Source organism: Heterodontus francisci, chromosome 2 (genome assembly GCF_036365525.1).
Source record: "Heterodontus francisci isolate sHetFra1 chromosome 2, sHetFra1.hap1, whole genome shotgun sequence".
NCBI classification, from domain to species: Eukaryota; Metazoa; Chordata; class Chondrichthyes; order Heterodontiformes; family Heterodontidae; genus Heterodontus; species Heterodontus francisci.
This window is the reverse complement of record NC_090372.1, coordinates 109658217-109680606: the sequence shown is the minus strand read 5'-3', so window position 1 is coordinate 109680606 and position 22390 is coordinate 109658217. Positions and strand designations below refer to the sequence as shown.

Here is a 22390-nt window from a genome sequence, read left to right as displayed (position 1 = left end):
ATCAGCCCAAGCCTGGATATTGTTGAAGTCTTGCTGCATTTCTACACGGACTGCTTCAGTATCTGAGGAGTTGTGAATGGTGCTGAACATTGTGCAATCATCAGCGAACATCCCCACTTCTGACCTTATGATTGAAGGAAGGTCATTGATGATGCAGCTGAAGATGGTTGGGCCGAGGACACTACCCTGAGAAACTCCTGCAGTGATGTCCTGGAGCTCAGATTATTGACCTCCAACAACCACAACCATCTTCCTTTGCGCAAGGTATGACTGCAACCAGTGGAAAGTTTTCCCCCTGATTCTCATTGACTTCAGTTTTGCTAGGGCTCCTTGATGCCATACTCGGTCAAATTAGTTTAGTTTAGTGATGCAGCACTGAAACAGGCCCTTCGGCCCACCGAGTCTGTGCCGACCATCAACCACCCATTTATACTAATCCTACACTAATTCCATATTCCTACCACATCCCCACCTGTCCCTATATTTCCCTACCACCTACCTATACTAGGGGCAATTGCTAATGGCCAATTTACCTATCAACCTGCAAGTCTTTGGCATGTGGGAGGAAACCGGAGCACCCGGAGGAAACCCACGCAGACACAGGGAGAACTTGCAAACTCCACACATGCAGTACCCAGAATTGAACCCGGGTTGCTGGAGCTGTGAGGCTGCGGTGCTAACCACTGCGCCACTGTGCCACCCTTGATGTCAAGGGCCATCACTCTCACCTCACCTCTTGAGTTCAGTTCTTTTGTCCATGTTTGAACCAAGGCTGTAATGAGGTCAGGAGCTGAGTGGCCTTGGCAGAACCCAAACTGAGCGTCACTGAGCAGGTTATTGCTAAGCACTGTTGATGACACCTTCCATCACTTTACTGATGATTGGGAGCAGGCTGATGGGGCGGTAATTGGCCAGTTTGGACTTGTCCTGCTTTTTGTGTACAGGACGTACCTGGGCAATTTTCTACATTGTAGGGTAGATGCCAGTGTTGTAGCTGTACTGGAACAGCTTGGCTAGGGGCGCGGCAAGTTCTGGAACACAGGTCGTCAGTACTATTGCCGGAATATTGTCAGGGCCCATAGCCTTTGCAGTATCCAGTGCCTTCAGTCGTTTCTTGATATCACGATGAGTGAATCGAATTGGTTTTTAGTCATATTTAGAATATTGTATGTTCTGTATCATTATACAAAACTGTTATCTCTCTATCTTTTACGTTGAACTGAAAAATGTTGAAAATGAATTGAGGTGCCCCATTAATTTAACAAAATAGGCTAACAAAATTATATATTACTTTGCATATATCATGTATCTTATTTCTAGAGGTGATTGTATTATAAAAACAAAAATTATAGCAAAATAAACTTGAATATTTTACACATAGATATACATATCTAGCATTTTCAAGTACTTATACATCCCAAAGTGCTTCAGAAGTAATAAAGCACTTTGGAAATTTGGTGACTATTATAATGGAGGCAAACACTGCAGAGGGTTGTACACTGCAGAGGGTTGTGCACTGCAAGGTCCCACAAACAACAGTGAAATAAATAACCAGGTAATCTGTTTTGATGCTGCTATTTCAGGAATAAGTATTGGCCAGGATACCAGGAGAACATCCTTGTTCTACAGATAGTACCATGGTATATTTTATAACAAGCTGAGTAGAGAGACAAGCCTTTGTTTAACATCTCATCTAAAAGACGTTACCTCAGCCGGTGCAGCACTTCCTCACTACTGCCCTGACAATGTTAACTTGTATTATGTTTGTGGAGTGGGGCTTATGCTTTCACCAGAAGGCTGATACCCAGGTCACAGTCCAGGAACTAATCTGTTTTGGCTTGGCTCAGCAGAAAGTTCTCTCTGATGACCAATTTTTGTTATATTTCTGTGGTGTTCTTCGCGGAGCAGTATATAATTCTGTGATAAACCAGTGTAGAATCTGATATGTACAGTTAATTTCTGTCAGTGTTGCTGTTTGGCAGGTGAGCTATAATCTACAATTTTAATACTCAGTTTTTTCTGTCTGGACTGTTTTGATTGGTCACTTTAAGGGGCGCATCTGTTGGGGGATTTATTTGGTGGGTGGTGCCTGGGACGCGTGGAGGACTGAAGCGTGTGACGCATGGGCGGCTGCTATTGGTTGACAGCGACAGAAGGGTGGGGTGTTGGTGTAGAACATTAAGAGAGGAAGATAAAAGGAGCTCAACAACAAGGTTACCCTGGCTGGAGAGATTGTTTCATGAGCGATGGGATGGGATTGATGGGAGGGATGAGATGGCATGGGAGGGGTGGTAGGAATGAGATGGGGATGGCGTGGGAGGGGTGGATGAGGTAATGGAATAGGTTAAGTGTGACAAAATGGCGGGGACAATTATTTGACACAACTTATTATTCAAAAACTATTCTTTGTACTAAAAATGAAGATTACTATATTTGAATGGAAAAGTTTCAGAAAAACTGTAAGATGAATTAAAAGAATACATCAGCGTTGATTCTATAGGCAAAGCAGATAATAACAGTCTATACCCTCCAGAGTTTCTGCACAGTCTAACTCCAGTGGACGTGCCATTGCACAAACTTAGACTCAAAGAAGGAGCAATTACAATGTTGCTATGAAACGTTAATCCTAAACAAGGATTGTGTCATGGAACACGATTGGTAGTTAGGAAACTGTTTCTTTGATGATAGATGCTGAAATTATAGCAGGCAGATTTCAAGGAAATAGCGTGTTTATTCTTCGAATAATATTGAGCTCATCAGATGTAAACCTGCCATTTCAACTCAGGAGAAAACAGTTGCCAATTGGACTTTCATACTTTATGACTATAAGCAATTCATAAGGCCAGATTCTTGACAACATTTCTATTTATATTCCTAGGCCTATTCTTACACATGGACAAATTTATGTAGCTTTTTCCAGTGAGAAGTTTTGACTCTGTTAAAGTCTTTGTTGAAAGAACAAATAGAAATCCCACATTTAATGAAGTACTGTTGCAATAAAGATGCTAATTCCACCAGAATTGTTTTTGAGTCTCTGCTAGTATACAATAATCAGTAGGATGACCGATTTACTGAGTCAAATACCACTTTTAATGAATAGGATTCAGGGATTTTGAAGGTCAAATTCCACAATTCCATACATTTTCTCTGAATTCGTGGCCTTGTATTGAAGTACTAAACAATGAAGAAATGGGTGGCTCAGGATGTACAGAATTCTGGGGAGCTTCTAGCAATCTTAAGAATAAAAACCACTCACCAGTCCTCAACTAGTACAGTCTCAAAGAGAAATACCACTAGGCTCAAATGAAGAGCCTTCTTTCACCTCCCTCCAGTCTTCTCCCAATTCTTTGCGATCTTCACATTTTAAAATTTCTGTTCAATTTGCTCTGTCTCCATTCTTCTGAGCTTCAGCTTTTATTTGGAATAACCTTTCCAACAGTCTCTCACACCTCTTTAAGAGAGCTATTTGGCCTACTTGATCATTTTGAACATAGCCTTTTGATAAAACTTTTGATTATTATAGGATTCAATTTATCCTTTCCCTAAAAGCTAAACAAAAAGACTTTATTCTCTCAGTTCCTTTTCTGATATGCCTCATCTGCATGGTTGTCTGTTGCCAGTTTTCCATAATTTTTCCCAGAATTTGATGATTTGAATTATCTCAAATATGCTTGTAATCAGTGTTTGGACTTTGCCATTTCCAGAATTTCCATATGGAATAACACAGTAAAGAAAGTAGATGTTATATTCTGATGTTGGTTTTAATTTGCATGCACCCTTTATCTTAAGCACCACACCAACTAATCCAGATTTATTTAGCATCTTGCTGTTGTGCTGTGGTGGCTTGATTTTGATCTACATGGCTCATCTGTAGCATTGCAGTGTTTAAAGCAGTATTATAATTGATTATTTTAAGGATTGTAGATTTTGAATCATGAAATGGATACAACTTGACTAGTTTTGCTTATGGGTATTGTTCTCTGAAGTATTGTATATTTCCTCATATTAGAATTCTACATGAATATTCAATATTAGAGCTGTCCAGAACACCTTTTATTTTTCTCTTTTGTCCAATTTTACTTTGTCTAAATCCATCAATGGTATGACACATGATATCACAAAAATAATTGTTTGAACAGTCAGGTTAACTTATGTTCCCAATTCATTGAGACCTATTTGTCTCTTTGTGCTAAATAAATATAATTTTATTTTGTATAATGCCTTGGGAGATATCTTGTTACAAAGGACTAAAGCCTTGCAAACACAAATGTCTTTCATAAAAGCAAAATACTGCGGATGCTGGAAATCTGAAACAAAAACAAGAAATGCTGGATTCACTCAGCAGGTCTGGCAGCATCTGTGGAAAGAGAAGCAGAGTTAACGTTTCGGGTCAGTGACCCTTCTTCGGAACTGACAAATATTAGAAAAGTCACAGATTATAAACAAGTGAGGTGGGGGTTGGGCAAGAGATAACAAAGGAGAAGGTGCAGATTGGACCAGGCCACATAGCTGACCAAAAGGTCACGGAGCAAAGGCAAACAATATGTTAATGGTCTGCAAGGTAGAGGTCGGTACGCCATACAACAACAGCACCACCCTTGTCTGCAGGTTTGATGACCATGTCGGGGTTAGACCTGAGAGAACATATTGTTTGCCTTTGCTCCGTGACCTTTTGGTCAGCTATGTGGCCTGGTCCAATCTGCACCTTCTCCTTTGTTATCTCTTGCCCAACCCCCACCTCACTTGTTTATAATCTGTGACTTTTCTAATATTTGTCAGTTCCGAAGAAGGGTCACTGACCCGAAACGTTAACTCTGCTTCTCTTTCCACAGATGCTGCCACAAATGTCTTTCAGTTGTCTTGGTTTAATTTAAATGCCCTAACCCTTTTTAAGAAAACTAAATCTGCATGAAGCTAAACATGAAAATATTTTGTCCCATTCTACAGGCTCTGCTGAAACTGATGGAGCTTGATAGACATTTTGGCAAGCTTTTTTCTTCGGATTGCAGTAGCTTTCAACCACTCGTGTGTGCCTTGTGTTTAATGTACTTTGTAATTGATTATAATTGCCTGTTTATCTGAAATTGTACATAATGTAAGTTGGATTTTTCTCAGTTACTCTTTCTTAAGTTTAGCATGTACAGAGAAAGAATTAATAATACATTGGCCATTTTTTTGTGTGTGGTAGGGAGTAGAACTTATAAGTAACAATAAGTAAAACTTCCAGCAAGGAATAGATTAAATTAGTTGCAGTTAACTTGTTGAAGGTGCTACTTATTACCAGTGCACGTAGCACTCATGGCAGACAAGAATAAGTTGTTTTTTGTTTCCTTTTCCCTCATTGATACAGGGCTATAGCATTTTACAGAGTTAGGCAAGCAAAGATCTACTGTTTACTTAAGTTGGTGCTATTAGTCAAAAAGTACTCAGTAAGCAGCTTTAAGAGGATTGGAAAAATTGGCAAGTGTCTCCAGAGGTATTAAAGGTCATTCTATTAATCTTGCAGTGGATAGAGGAGACTTCAGTCTATTATACCATTTATGCAGCACCGAATTAGATTACGTCGACTGACATACCACTTAATTATTGTAGCCACAAGTGGCAGCTGACATTATCGTTCAGTTCAGTAAAAACTGATGTTGCTTCAAACGCTGAGCTGTAAGTGGTAATTCACTTGACAGGGAAGTTTTTTTTGCCTCTGATTTCATTTGTTTTTGAAAGTGGGAAGTAGTTAATTTCATTTGCTTTATAATTTTGCTATTTAGGTAATCCACATTGTTGCCAGAGTTGTGCTTTGTGTAGAGCCGCATGCAAGTGATGCTTTGTTTTATCATTTAGCCTTGACTAGCTATTTAACAAAACTTGATGGCTTTAGTATTAGAATGAAGATTAACTTTACAAGCACCGGTATTAAGCAAGGCAGTGCTAAATATTGACCTGAGAGAGCACATAATTAAGTTAGACTAATTAAGTTAGTTAATTGTCTCACTCTGGTGGGTTTACTGGTGGAAGAAAATTAAAGACAAACAAAGATCATTACTCAGTGGTTTGTACTTGAAAGAGTTTTGCAGAGATTAAAAATCTTGATTCAAATGAAGGAGAACTGCATTTTATTTTCCACATGGGATATCCTCTTGCACATTTTAGCTAAAATGTTTGCAGTCCCTCCATTCCCTGCTGCCTACTAAGTAGAAGACATCATTTTGAAAAGTAGTGCAACCATAAAGTCATAATAAATTAAAATTTTTTTAGGGCGGCGCAGTGGTTAGCACCACAGCCTCACAGCTCCAGGGACCCGGGTTCGATTCTGGGTACTGCCTGTGCGGAGTTTGCAAGTTCTCCCTGTGTCTGCGTGGGTTTTCGCCAGGTGCTCCGGTTTCCTCCCACATCCAGGTGATAGGTAAATTGGCCATTGTAAATTGCCCCTAGTATAGGTCGGTGATATGGGATTACTGTAGGGTTAGTATAAATGGGTGGTTGTTGGTCGGCACAGACTCGGTGGGCCGAAGGGCCTGTTTCAGTGCTGTATCTCTAAATAAAAAATAAATAAAATGCCTTTAATTCGTTAGTGAAAGCATTTCTCATTAACTGCCACAAGGAAAAAAATTATTGGACTAAAATAAGTTAGGTAGGGATTCATGAGTAAAGATGAAAGTTTTAATGACATTTTCGGTGTCATTTTTGAAATGTTTTAGATAAAAGTGGAGATTATTCTGTAGTGGTTAATAGTGTTTGACAAAAAGTGAGATCACTTTATCTCTGAAAGTGTTAGGGTTATCTGGGCAGCATAAAGATGGCAGCTATTTATCCTACAATTAGGTTTTTAGAGCAATGAATCATCTGTTTATTTTCATGAAAACAAGAGGAGTTGCCAAACAGGGTAAACAATAATAAATATATTTAAGCAATTAGTTATGATTAACTTGGCCCAGAATTTGCTGACAAAATAATGATAAGTTCAATGGCACTAACCATTATTAATGTATAAATCGTCCAGCAACTTGTGACATAGAAGAGATACCCTGTGAATTGTGAATCGCCACAAGTTGCCAGATGATTTGCAATGCTCCGCCGTTAGCCTCTCAAAAACAGCAGCCCGCCCTCAGCCACCCTGTTATTAAGAAATTGCTGGATTTGCACATTAAACTCACTGCAGATAGAGCTGGTATTTAATAGCAGAAGTACCTCTTTAGCAACATGATAACTATTAATGCAATGCCAATCAATCTCTCTGGCCCAGAAAGGGAACTATTTAAACTGGTGAATCTCATTCCTGCATGTAGAACATTCTTGGAGATTTTTTTATTTATTTAATTTTCATTTTTTTCCTTTTTCTCTCAATCCAATCTTAATTTCCCTTTTTTATTATCTCTTTTAGAACCTGATTTAACTCTTAATTCACCTCATTCTTTGTTTCTTTCTCAATCCTTAAATGTAATTGGTTATGGAGATAGACTGTTGTCCCATCATGTGCTAAGGTCTTAGATGCTCCCATGCTCTTGCCATTATCACCTCGCACTTTCAGCAATTTACAGGACAAGACAATTAGAGCTGAAGGGTGCAGGAAAAAAAAACTAATTTATGGTACTCACTGTGAAATGTCCTGCTCCAGCAAAATTTGGACCTATGTTTCCAATATGTGAATTATCAGTCTCATTTCTTTAATTTTTTATATTAAATGTCACATTCCTGCATCTGATACAGGTACTAAAACTATTGGATGGAAATTTATCTGTGCCCAGTTTCTTAAAATACTCACTTTCTCATTGATTGTATTGACTTAGTGGAGATTTCCAACTTACTGTAAAAATGTGAAATATTACTGTAAAATAAAATCAGTATTAATTCTTAAATCAGAGATGGTTAAATTAGTAAATGTACCTACCACATGGTGTGTTGATCCATGTAGACTGTTCAGGTCTCGAATTTCATCTTTGGTCTGTACAGAGTTCTCCAGTATTAAAAACAGAAAATTCTGGAAATATTCAGCAGGTCTGGCAGCATCAGTGGAGAGAGAAACAGAGTTAACATTTCAGGTTGATAACATTTCATCAGAACTCATCGACCTGAAACGTTAACTCTGTTTCTCTCACCACAGATGCTGCCAGCCCGGCTGACTTTTTCCACCATTTTCTCTTTTTATTTCAGATTTCCAGCATCCACAGTATTTTCCTTTTTTTTTAAGAGTTAGCCAGTATTACTCTGGAGAAGCAAAGAATTGTTGGGCTAGAACGATTGGTCTTGGTGTCTCCTAGGGTTAGGAATCATCAGCTAATGCTCCTGTTCCTGATTTTTCTCTAGCATGTGTGGATGTCATTTAATTACACCATTGGGCTTAGCAGTAATGACGACTATCCAGATTCATATGTGAATATTGACCATTTAGACAAGAATGATTGCCAGTGCTATTGAACTGCAGTATGAGTTGGGAAGAATGTCAGCACTATAGCAGATCATGCATCCAGCTGCACAAGGCATGCCCACTAGTGTTGTTCATAGTGATCACCATGCAACTTCCAGGTGATGTGCCTTTGACTCCTCTTTGTTTCAGAGTTAATGGAAGTACTGTGTTGTTAGAAGAGCTCTCACAAGTTCTTTCAGTCAGAAGGGAGTGGTGCTGGATCTTTGCAAGGTGTGGTATGGATTTGAAAGACCTCTGAGCAGAAAACTTAACTTGTCTTGGGGGTTATAGTTGCACTTCCTCTTGAGCTGCAGCACGGCATGGAGAAGGACCAGACGCATTAGGAAGAAGGAGGAGGCTCTCAACAGAAGGCCATACCCACCTAGTGTGTTCAGAGAGAGCACTTCTAACTCCACATCAACCAGGAGCAATGTCTGCAGTGACTACACTTCACCAAGGATGTGGTCGCTGAACTATACCACCTCCTCCAACCATACATACAGCCACACAGCAGGGCAAGGACAACGCTTCAGTGGCCATCAAGGTCGCCATGGCCCTCAATTTCTATACCTCAGGATCCTTCCATGCTGGAGCTGGTGACCTTGCCAACATTTCTCAGTCCGCCATGCAGTGTTGCACCATGGAGGTCACAGAGGCCCTGTGTTCAAGGATTGGGAACTTCGTTGTCTTCTCTCTAAGCAAAGAGAAGCAGGAGTAGCTGGATGTGGCTTTGCCAAGGTAGTGAGCTTCCTAATGGTGCAGAGAACCATCAACTACAAGAACATGGCTCTAAAGGTGGCACATCTCAATGTGGAGTTATAGGACTTCCTAACCATACTCGTGAGCAGAGTGTGCAAACTTGCTTTGTTCACTGCCATCCAAATGTTTAAAGTTCAGTCTTTAGGCAGTCCAACTTTGTACTTTGCATAGTTAAATTGCAACTAGCAGAAAGTTAAAGTTGTCTGAGGATGTTGCCTTCTATGACTTCACTGCCAAGATATACTGATAATTTTTGTTGGGTCAAAGCTACTCAAACTATGTATTGTTACCAACCTATAAACCATATAAAATTTAATCAGTCAGCTGTGCCTCGGAATAATTTAAGGCTAATAAAAGAAACATTTGTCCTAGTTCTTAGGATCCTTGAATTTTGGGTTGGGAATTAGTGAAAGACTGAGCCTTAGATTCAAAATGTGTAAGTGCTAAAAATTTCTTGAGCAGTTCCAATTCCATGCAGTGACTTCATGGATAACCACTGTCATGACCTTACCATATCAGGCTTAATTTTAACAGTGTAGCAGTAGGCTTTCTTTCCCCCATCCCCCATCCCACCCCCAAACCCCCACCACCACCCTGCTCCCCATAATAAGATGTTTTTGACAGAAATTGTATCTCCTTTTTATAATTGATAAGTTACATTTCTGTTTTATTTACAATAGCTGCATTTCTATTTTATTTACATGATGAAGACCTGTCATCTTTGACCAAGTTGCTCCCCCCCCATATGTTATATGTAAATGACTCCGCTTATGCCATTTAAAGTTCAGAGTTCAATTTGCCTTTGACATTCATGCATCCAAAAGAATTTCAAAGTTACTTTTAAAGTTATAATTCTTTTTGCACAGAATATTGATTTATTTGCATACATGCTATCACACATTATCATAATTGATCAAGAGCAACATTAACAGAAACCCAAAAATATATTTGCTAACCATTATCTTACCTATGCCATGGTAGTTAGGAAGAGGAGGAAAGGGAGAAAGAACATCTAAATATGATATTTTATGTAACTGCTAAACCAGAATATGCATTCATTTCAGGTAGGAAGGACATCATCTAAACCTATGTATATTTGAATAATATAAAATCATAAAATATATCCAAACTCATTTCCTCGAGATCTGTTTAGAGTAAATATAATAGCCTGTGCTGCCGTTTATATACTTGAACTCAATTGTCTGCCAACAGTGGAGTTCAAATGCACAACAGCACTTGGGTAAAGAGAGCTCTGTACAGGCAATGCTAAGACCCATTTCATTTTCAACTGCTTTGTTAAAATTAATTTACTGTGAACAGTAATGTTACATTAATTTACCTGGGGATATTTTTTCTTACTGTTGACTAATTGCAGCAAAAATGCAGATGTGAACGTAAACCAGGAACCAGCTTTATACTCAAGTCTACCTTTTCACTAAAATTAGCAAAGCCAGAAATGTATCAGCCACTTTAGCAAGACTTTGACCATTCTAGAATATTGGGTATTTCAACCTCAGCGTCATAAATGGGCACATAGACCTTGTAGTGTCAATTTACAATACAGAGACTGGGGTTAAAGGTTGTACAGCTCAGAGCAGCTAATATGAACAAGTGATGTTTTTAAAGTTTGATGTGATATCCCTTGGCATATTACAGTTTATATATATGATTTATTACGTTTTTAAATCAGAAAATATCAAAATATATTATCATTTGACAATATTTGGTGGAGCTGATGTTTTATTAAACTACAAAAAATTGTATCAATAAGTGCATTAACAAATACAAGTCACAGCTTTAAAGCAGCATTATTTACTAAATTGGTGATAGAACCCTTGATTACATTCTGTTACCTATATACCCTTTGCCTTCTGTGCATGTACTTATTGTATGTTGCTCCTCTGCTCACATTCCCAACCCCAACAATAAAAACCATACAAATTGCTTAAAAAGCTCAGAAGCCTTTTCAGGACACTGAACAGAAGTAATGAAAAAACATAGGCCTGCAGTTTGCAGTCAGCAGCAAAGCTAGGGCACTTGCCGCTGACCTTGAAATAAGCCTCACTGGCAATCTCTCTGGCAAGAATTTCATCTCTATCTCTCTGCAAGTGGTACTGCAGCTGTTTGCAGCATTCTTTACTGGTCATGGAGCTGGAGTGATGCCATAAAGTTGTCCAACCACCCATTCACATTAAAGGATTTTCACAGACATCCAACCAGGAAACAAAAAGGAGTAAATTAAAATCACTTCAAATTTTTTACACAGTTTGGGATATATACATGGGGTGAATGAAGGTAGAAGCTAAGATATTCTGAAATAACTTCGTTTAAAAACTTATTAAAGTTTAGTTTAACAAATCTACTAATTAATCACTTAATAGCACTCTACAAATATAAAATTACATTTTTCAGGCCAGTTCTAATCATCAGATTTTATTAATTACATCACCGTTAAAAACCCAGTGACACCTGATTGAGCAAGGTGTAATTTTTTATGGTGTTTCTAACAGCGATGTGAGAGTGGGAACATTGAAGTTCCTGTTGAATTCAGTGGTTGCTGGCTCTTGGGGCGGGGGAGGGCGGGGTGGTGGGGGGGATCTACAGCATAGCCTATGGCGAAGCACTGAGTAAACAAACTGCAACTTCAGGACTTCCACGTAATCTGCACATGTGCTACATCCTGAAGTCAGTTTCAGAGGGGTAATGGCAGTGAATACTGCAAGTTTGCAGTCACCTCCCACAAAATCTGGCTCTAGCTAAGGCATAGTGTGGTGTAAATTAGTGAAAGTGCTTGAATTTCCAACAGTGTCATTTAAACAAATATAAAATGTAACGCTAATGCAATATAAGTCTGAGACTGTGTGGAAAGGTAAAAAAGCTAATCCAGACGAACAGAAAGCTGCCCTGAGTGGTGCTGAACTCTTTATTACGCAAATGTGACCTAAACTCATTCAGCTACAGATTCTGCCCGAGACTGGTAAGACTCCACTGTTTTTGCCTTCTCATCCCAATAAAAAGTAATTTATTTTTCATATTTTAATAAATTATTCTAATCGATCGTATGGCAAGAAAGCAAGATCTTTTTGAGAGATGTACTGGATGAATGTTTAAACTTTTAATGCTGTCCTGTAGCTTTATTCTTTCTATTGTTGCTTACTATTAGCAGGATACTTGGATTTCTTTGTGAAAATCTAATATAAATTTATACCAACATAGAGATGATCTTGACCTGAAGAATTGAGGTGACTTACTACAGTAAGCAGTGCTGTCTGTACTGGAAATTAAATGTAGTCTGTCCATCTTTTCAAAGCCAGTGTGCAGTTCTTAAGGTATGATGAGATTGTAAAAGACATACTTAAAAGCTAACATTTCTTGTGCCTGGAAGAGCAAAATTAAATGAAGCTTTTCATTGGAAATTTTCTTTTTAAAGCAATTCATGAATTCCTGCCTAAGAGATCAGGATCAAGTCCCAGACTTGATTGACATTTCTCTCCTGGTTCTTAAACTACTCTGAGCCAAGTTGATTTAAGGTGGTGTCTTTTCCCTTAGATTCTCAAGCATGGAACCAGTCAACCAAGGATGGTGATTAGATCATTTGTGGAGATATTGAACCCAGTCTCGTAAAGGTTAAGGAAGAGGATAGAAGAGAATAAAATAGATGGTTTGAAGTAGTCCACATTCATAGAGTCATAGACAGATGCAGCACCGAAACAGGCCCTTCAGCCCAATGAGTCTGCGCCGACCATCAACAACCCATTTATACTAATCTTATATTAGTATTATACTAATCTTACATTACATTTTTTTCCCTCTCACATCCCCAATTCTCCTACCACCTGCCTACACTAAGGGCAATTTTCTTTTTACAATGGCCAATTTCCCTATCAACCCGCAAGTCTTTGGCACGTGGGAGGAAACCGGAGCACCCGGAGGAAACCCACATGATCACAGGGAGAACTTGCAAACTCCGCACAGGCAGAACCCAGAACCGAACCCAGGTCGCTGGAGCTGTGAGGCTGAAGTGCTAACCACTGCGCCGTCCCATTCAGTAATCACTTGTGCCATTGGTTTTGTGAAAAATGTTGCCCCGGTGCTGCTAGTTTCAGGGAGCCCTCCTGCTTAAACTGTCAACAAGTTATCGCATCATTGGTTTTTCAATCTGTCTTCTGATTGGCTGGAAACTTTTACCAAGCAGTCAGAGATGGATTTTAATTGATCTGGTTCAGGCCTCAAAAGTGAAAGCAGGTTGGCAGAGACAGAGGAAAATGGATAAATGTATAAAGGCAAAATACTTTAGAAATAATAAAGATAAAACTGCTTATAGGCAGAAGAAAAAAGGAAAGAATAAAATAGATAAGGAAAGAAAAGAACTTGCATTTCTAATACATCTTTTCAGAATGTCTTCTAATGTTTTACAACAATGAACTAACTACCTGTTGAAGCGCAGTCACTCATTATGCATATGAAACCTAGCAGCCAACTTCCACAAAGCAAAGATCTCACACGCAGCTAATGAATAGCCAAATAATCTGATTTCAGGGTGTTGTTTGAAGGAACCAGCAATTCTCTGAATAATGCCATGGGATCTTTGAGTTTTACAGCAGAGAAGAAAGGCAATATGTTTGTTCTTTGCCAGAGCAAGCCAAAACTAATCCCCCTGGCCCGCTGTCGTTCCACAGTCCTGTATCCTCTACATTAAATATCCAATTTTCCCAGAGAGGATGAATTACATCACATAGGATTACACAGGCTATATGGCACAGAAACAGGCCATTCGACCCAACCAATCCATGCCGGTGAAGATGGAATGGTCAGCAGCTCCCTGTGACAAAGCATTCCAACAATCATTTAAAGAAGTTTTTCCTAATCCCACTTCTCTCACTCTTATGGACCATTTTATATTGATGACCCCCTCCTCACTGACTCCTAACCATTGGAAATAGTCTTTATCTATTCACTGTATCAATAATCTTCCGAATTTTAAAAGCCTCTATTAAATCTCCTCTGAGGCATCCGTGCTCCAGTGAAAAGAATCCAGTATCTCAATTTTCTTTTGCTTTTTTTGTTCATTCATGGGATATGGGTGTCATTGTCAAGGCCAATGTTTATAGGTCATCCCTAATTGCCCTTAAGAAAGTGGTGGTGAGCCGCCGCCTTGAACCGTTGCAACCCATGTGGTGTGGTTACACCCACAGTGCTGTTAGGTAGGGAATTCCAGAATTTTGACCCAGCAACAATGAAGGAACAGCGATATATTTTCCAAGTCAGAATGGTGTGTGACTTTGAGGCAGTGGTGTTTACATGCACATACTACCGTTGTTCTTCGAAGTGGCAAAGATTGGGGGTTTGGAAGGTGCTGTTGAATAAACCTTGGCGGGTTGCTGCAGTACATCTTGTAAATGGTACATACTGCAGTCACGGTGCATCGTTGGTGGAGGGAGTGAATGTTTAAGGGTGTATCTAGGGTGCCAATCAAGTAGACTGCTTTGTCCTGGATGGTGTCAAGCTCCTTGAGTCTAGTTGGAGCTAGAGGCCTGCTACCCGACCCGAACCCGACGGGACCCGACGACATGTGTTGGGTTGGGGTCGGGTCAGGCCCATCTTCCGGGGCCGGCTTTCGGACTCGGCTCTGGCCGAGTCCAGTTGGGGTCGGGCTGGACGCAAACGGTAAGTGCTCTGCTGGAATTTAAAAAACTTACTTGAGCTGGGATTCCGGGATGAAGCTGAGTCTGTGCAGAGCGACTGGCGTCACGATGACATCATCGCGCATGCGCTGCAGCTTCTTGCAGGTTCGGTGTCAAGAAGGTAAGTAAATGGATGGCTGGGTCGGGTCAGGCTCAGGTCGGGTGGAGTAGTGTTGGGGTCGGGCTCGGGGCAAAATCGGAGGGACTCGGGTCGGGCACGGGTCCGCTTCAGTTCGGTCGGGTTCCTTTTCCCGACCTAAAGCAGGTCTCTAGTTAGAGCTTCACTCATCCAGGCAAGCAGGGACTATTCTATCACCCTCTTAACTTGTGTCTTGTAGTTGTTGGAAAGACTGAGGAGTCAGGAGTTGAGCTACTCGCCACCTAATAACCTGCTCTTGTAGCTACACTATTTATGTGGCTGGTCCAGTTAAGTTTCTGGTCAATAGTCACCCCCAGGATATCGATGGTGGGGATTCAACAATGATACCGCTAAATATCAAGGGTAAGTGGTCACTGCTAGGCACTTGTGTGGCGCGGATATTACTTGCCACTTATCAGCCCAAGCCTCAATATTGTCCAGATCTTGTTGCATGTGGGCACAGACTGCTTCATTATCTGAGGAGTTTAGAACATTGTGCAGTCATCAGCAGACATACCCATTACTAGCCTTATGACAGAGTGACGATTAAGCAACTGAAGATGGTTTGGCCTAGGACACTAACCTGAGGAACTCCTGCAGCGATGTCCTGGGACTGAGATGATTGGACTCCAACAACCATAGCCAACTTTGTGCTAGTTATCACTCCAGTCAGTGGAGAGTTTTCCTCCTGATTCCCATTGACTTCAGTTTTGCTAGAGCTCCTTGATGATGCTGTCATGAAAATGTGCTGAATGTCGAATGATGATTTTTATTCCACTGGCTGGAAACCCGAATTGAATTTTAAAAAAACAGAGATGAAGGGTGACTTGATGCACGCAGCTGAAGATGGCTACCCCAATTTTACATCACTGTACCTTCCACATTCCAATCCATTGAGATGGAGACAGCATGTCTGCAAAGACGCATCAAGGACAATGACCTGTGGAATCTGAATGAACCACATATCCTGTCCCCATTAGCAAGGCATCAAGGAAATCAACTGGTGGAGACGAACCACTAAACCTAATCACTTGAGCAATGGAATCCAAGCTATGAGAAGGGGATTCCAGACATGTACACTATAAACTGCGAGGGGGTATACACTAGTAACAACCATGTTTGAATCACTGGGCAGTCATGTGGCAGGCCCACCCTTCGGGCTGGATTTTATGGAACAGGCAGTGCTCCGGGTGCTGGGCCAAAAAGGTGGGGGAATCCCCACCTCGGCATTTCCGTGCCCCACCCCGGGCACAATCCTTTGTTGTTCCGGAGGCAAAGTTTCCAGCACCGGGATCACCGTCCCTTTAAAGATGGGGATCCCGCCTCCAAGAGCTGCCAGCCAATCACAGGGCTAGCAGCTCAGCAATATCGGCAGCGCCACTAGGAGCAGTGACCACTGCTGGCACTGCAGAGGCCATGGACCCAGGCCGAGTGCTGGAACCCCAGACCTCGGGTAAGTGAGGTGAGGTCGCCAGGGTCAGGCTGGAAGGCCCTGGCAAGGGAGAATTGAAGGGTGGTCGTAAAGTCCAGGAGGAGGCGGGTCCTGGACGGCTGTCGTTGGCCTATCCCACCTTTGGGAAAATTGCTCGGTGACGGGAAGACAACGGGCCCTCCACTCCACCCATCGCGATTCTTTGGAGCTGCCCTTCCACCTGCCTCCGATCCCGCCTCAGTGGGGGCCCCATAAAATCCAGCCCTTCATCTGCTTAAGCTTGTGTTTTCTCTGCAGTATGAGACAAGCAGCTAGATGCTGACGAGGGAAGACCCGAGTGACGAGTCCCTCCTTCCTCCCTCTCTTGCCCTCTCCCCCCACCCACTTTGCAAGCTTCGAACTTCCTTGCTGCAGACAGAGACTCCTTGAAGGAAATCAACCCTGCACTACAGTCTCCAGGAGAACAGCCAAATCAGCCGTCCACATCTTCAAATCGAAAGCCTCAGGACCACCAAGGAAAGTCGCACAACCGCTGAATTCAGCCTGTAGCCAGCTGAGTCACCAACCTCCACAGACTGTATACCCCTTTTATTTCTCTGGAATCTATAATCTATCCTGCTCCCTCCCTCCTCCCCACCCCCCCAAAATCTATAATCTATTTGTGTGTGTGAGAGAGAGTTGGAGTATTTTATTATTTCACTCAGATTGGTTTAAGTATATTAAAGCTACCGCTGTGTTAAACTCAAGAAAACCTATCCGATTGGTTCATTTATGATCACAGCGTGTAAACCATTAAACATTCACTGAATTGGCAAGTATATCATTTCCAACAAGGAGTAAACCTGTTGTGGTCAAACAAGGAGAGGGAAAAGTGGGTAACCAGTTGAACCCTCCTCGCCTGATCATAACACTGCACTCGGTCAAAGACTGCCTTGATGTCAAGGAAAGTCACTCTCACCTCCCCTCTAGAATTGGGCACTTTTGTTCAGGTTTGGACCAAGGCTATAATGAGGTCAGGAGCCAAGTGGTCCTGGCAGAACCCAAACTCAGCATCGATGAGCAGGTTGTTGATGAGTAAGTGCCGCTTAATAGCACTATCGACAACACCTTCCAACGTTTTGCTGATGATTGAGAGTAGACTAGTGGGGCAGCAGTTGACTAGATTGAATTTGGCCTGCTTTCTTCTCATAATTGTAAGTTTGCCATCCCTGGTGCACCCTGCTCAATCTACCATGTACAGCCCTCAATGGCTGTAATGTCCTTTTAATAATGGGGCACCCAAAACTACACACAGCACTATAGCTGTAGTTTAACTGTTGACTTGTGCAAATTTATCTTTACCTGTTTATTCTTCTACTCTATGTTCCTGTTAAAGAATCTTAAATACTACTGGTCTTTATTTTTATCGGTTTATCTATCTGCATTTGCACTTTCAAGGAATTATATACTTGAATTCCTAGGTCTCTGTTATTTTATTTTTCTGCCCAAAATATATCCCCTCACATTTCTCTACATTAAATTGCTGCCACCCGTCTGCCCATTCTGTAATGGAGCATGCAGATGAGGTCTCTGTTTAGCATCTCATCTGAAAGACCACCTCCACCAATACAGCATTCCCTCCATACAACACTGAAGTGTTGGCATTGATTGTGTGCTCAAATCTGTAGTGGGGTTTGAACTCACAACACTCTGACTCAGACAAGAATGGTACTAAAATTTGAAAAAACGTTTTTTTTAAAGAACAGAAATAAAAATATTGAGCAGAACAAATTTGCATATAAGAATGCAACCAAGCTGAGCAGAAGCAATGCATTTCACAACTCTTATAGGCATACTTTAATAAAGCATTATTGGTTCTCAAAGCAGTGTTGAATTGCTGCTCTTAAGGGTTAAGAGCCAATCTTTCAACAAGCAGCATTTAATAAAGAAAGACTGGAAAGAAAGTCTTTCATTTTTATAATGCCTTTCACAACCACAGGATGTCCCAAAGCACCTTAAAGCCAATTAAATGCTTTTGAAGTGGAGTCACTGTTGTAATGTTAGAAAAGCAGCAGCCAGTTTGAGCACAGAAAACTCCTGTAAACAGCAATGTGATAATGACCAGATAATCTGTTTTTGTGATATTGGTTAAGGGATTAATATTGGCGAGGACACAGGGGTAACTCCCCTGTTCTTCTTCAAAATAGTATTGTGGGATCGATTATGTCACCTGAGAGGGCAGATGGTTTAAAGTCTCACCCAAAAAACTACACCTTTGACAGTGCAGCACACTCTGAATACTGCATTGGAGTGTCGGCTTTGAATTTGTGCTCGAAGTCCTAGAGTGGGATTTGAACCCTAAACCTTCCGACTCGGTGCTGCCAATTGAGCCATGGCTGACACTTTCTCTTAAAAATATCTTAAAAATCAATTCTAGTTTGATCGCAGACTCTTGTTCATTTTAAATGCCATGCTTAATAATACTGATGCAAATGAACCCATTTGGCCATATTAGTCGCAAAATTTGTTTAATTAATAATTCAATTGCAACTTATTATCTGAAGTATCCAAACTGCATTATCAAGGAAAAAACTCACTTCATATTTCAGAACAAATATGATTATGCCTTTCTTTCATAATCATCGCAATATTTGTCATTGTGCTCAAAAAGTGAAAAGTTGATTAATTGACCTTTTGCATTACCTGGAATGTCGAAGTACATAATTGTAGTGTCACAAAAATTAATTGTTAGCTGACTGCTAATTCAATCCATTGGAAAATTGAATTGAAATATAGAAAAGGGGCAAAGGTTGTCAAATAGTTTTGCCTAACATGTGGTGTATGCATTGTTAAAATAATAATTTTCTAGGAAGTAGTTTGGCATTTTAAAGATTATATGGCATCTGTGCAGCCCTAATTTTACTATCAATCTTTCTCATCTGTTTAGACATGGAGTGTGAGCAGCATTTGTTACAGTTTAGGACAAAATCAGTGTTTTGATCAGCTCTGTTAACCCTTTACCCTATAAGATAACGTAGCTAGCAAATACTATTCTGTGGTAAGTGTTTTGAAGGTTAATTAAATGAACTTCTGCTGTAAATCTTCCTCTTAATTCTTCAGTGAAGGTAACACTTACAAGATGGCTTTTCTTGTTAAATGATTGCAATTGAGCATGCAAATCAAAAAAAAAACTAATGTCATGGCTGCTTCATTTTGTAATTGCAGTCAGTACAAGCTTTCTTTCATAGGAATGTCATTAGAAAGGGGCTCACTACACATTATTTCTTCCCTTGTGGAAACTAATAAAGATGTACCACAGAGGGCACAGTTGTAAGTTGTATAAAGCCCGAGGGGTGCATTTTCCTGACGCTGCTTCACAATGCTTCACAAAGTAAATGTCAAACTTGTCGAGACTGTCACATGAAAATGATCCATGTAGCCTTGGTCTCCTTTTCCCTGGAGAGTAAACAGCTGTCTTTGCTTTGCAGTTGCATTGTCAAAACCTGCAATCTATTATCAGTGTTTTATATCTGCCTATAAAGCAATTGGTGCAAGTTTCATCTGTTCAGAATCTCATGTTTTACAGTGGGTTGAGGTCTTTCATTCACCAGATCACCACAAGACCACAGTTCTTTTAGGACACCACCATCGTCCATTAGCGTTAACACCTTGGGTAAACAACTGATGGACAATGTGGAAGTCAGCCTTTTGCTGAAATACAGCGGACCCTGTCTACAATCCTACATTAGAAGGAGTACAATAATGTTATCCTAGCAAGAGGCATGTTATAAAAAGATTCTTTTCTTTTCATCTAATTTTTCTATGTGAGGCCAAATTGTGGTGTACCTCAGTGATGAAAAGATGAACTGCAAATGTTGAAAATATACAGATCAATGAGCATCTGAATGAGAACAGATCCTGGAAATCTTTCCCTCACAGCACTGTGGGTATACCTACATCACATGGACTGCAGTGGTTCAAAAAGGTAGCTCACTACCACCTTCTCAAGGGCAATTAGGGATAGGCAACAAATGCTGACCTTACCAGCAATGCCCACATCCCAAGAATAAAAAAAATTAATATTGCAATATTTCCACCTTCCCTGTTTTGAACTTGTTTCCTCTGATATTCTAACTTCCTATGAAGAGCTGAGTCACTGATTCTGTTTTGGGTGTTTGTGCACTTCTTACTAGCCCTCTACACCACAATTTATTGAATTTGGAAAACCAAATGCATTTGAAATTGTTGAAAGTTGGTAGCTCTTGGCATCTTTTTACAGCTTTGTTCTTGAAAATGAATGCAGTTTTGCCAATTGAATATTAGGCACAGGGCACCAATCATTGCTAAAGAACATTATGACACTGCATCATTTAAACAATTGGCTTATAATGAATGCACAGTGAATGGCAGCAGAACTTCTTAAGATAGAGCTTTGGAAGATTGCTAGCATGCTGCTGTCTGACGTGATCTTTTTCTCCTATTTTAGACTTGACTGAATTTCAGATAACAAATGGTGCTACCAATAATTGGAAAATTGGCAGGCTTGTCAGGAAGGATAGTGGATAGTGCATGAAATACAACACAGAGGCATAAAACGTCTGTAAAATAAGATTTATAGCCACTTCAGTTGACTGAAGTAACTGACTGCACAATAGAAGAACATTTTGTCACCACAACTACTTGGTACTATTAATTCTGAGGTCGTTGATGAAACTGTTATAAATTTTATTTTCAATGTATTAAATAGTATTTCAACTGAACTTTAAATGAGGTTCAATACTGCTTTGTAAATGGGGAGGAAATGATCTTTTGATTATGTTATTATTACACAAACAGGGATAAATTGTTACCTCAATTAAGAGGGAAGCTCTCTCAAGATGTAATTATGATTGATGTACTGGATCAATATGTTACTACTTGTATTTAAAGATGTGAATGATTAGACTGTGCATATTTAGAAATGATAACATCAAAACTTCAATATGATGAATATAGATTTAATAATTTCTAATCTGTATTCAAATTGAAAAGTTGAGTTCTATCAAAAAGTGGTATAAAAATTGTTGAAAGGTAGTGTTACCATTGTGTAGAATTGATGCTGGAATAAAAATGGTTCATTTTAAAGGAAAACTTCTTTTTCACAGGAAGATGATGAAGAGCTTGAGGAAGATGAAGACGGTGAAGAAGAAAATGTTTTGGATGAAAATGATTTCACCCCAGTAAATGAATAAGACAAAAATAGTATAGCTACAGCATATAGAAAATTGAAGTGATAAATGCCTCATGTTGAGATCTACCTTTGAAAAAAAAAATAGTGGTTTGTCTGCTTTGTTCTTCAATACAACATTCATCAAAAGTTAAGTTGTGTGTTAATTCCATGTATGTGAACCTGTCAATAAATACCTCAAAAATGTTTTTAAAAATTCTGTCTTCTGTGTGTGTGTTTGTGTGTGGGTGTATTGTGTACTCCAACAAACATTAACTTAGCATTTATGTACCAATATTTGTCAATAAATTTAGCCCAGGCTCAGATTCAAATGCTAACTAGAATGTCTAGTTGTTCCAAAACAACTTTCTTTTAAATCCTGCTCTCTTAATGTACTCTATTGGAATTAAAATTATTGTCGGAGTTAAAACATTTAGTGCAGTGGATCTTCAGTAGGATCTGTGATCTGTTCTTTGCTAATAAATGCCCAATTCCTGCGTTGCCAGTGTAATTTTAATCACTCCTGCAGTTTATGCTGGCTTGAATGGTATAGTTTCCTTTTGTGGCAAACATCAGTAGACTGTCAATATACAATCTTTTTAATTTTAAATTAGGATGATGCTTGTATATCCATCATAGCTAGGGGTTCAAATTATAGCTGCAAGGCTAGAATGCATTTAAAAACGAGGACACCACTGGAGCAAACACTTCAAAACTGCCCTGAGAGTGCAGTCATACTCCACAAGAAACCACTTTGTACCAACACCAAATTTAAATTGGGCACTGAGCC

The 22390-nt window shown here is 40.0% G+C and overlaps 1 protein-coding gene across 4 annotated transcripts in view; it reads left to right on the top strand.

Annotated features, from left to right (window-relative positions):
• Positions 1 to 21817, top strand: part of phf14 (PHD finger protein 14) — a 360384-nt gene extending 338567 nt beyond the window's left edge. For all 4 annotated transcript variants that reach the window (XM_068009622.1, XM_068009587.1, XM_068009597.1 and 1 more), the window contains one exon: positions 21539 to 21817. In XM_068009622.1, coding sequence (XP_067865723.1) covers positions 21539 to 21625 — 87 coding nt within the window. In that variant the 3' untranslated portion in view covers positions 21626 to 21817. The remainder of the gene's footprint in view (positions 1 to 21538) is intronic.
• The last annotated feature ends 573 nt before the right edge of the window (positions 21818 to 22390 follow it).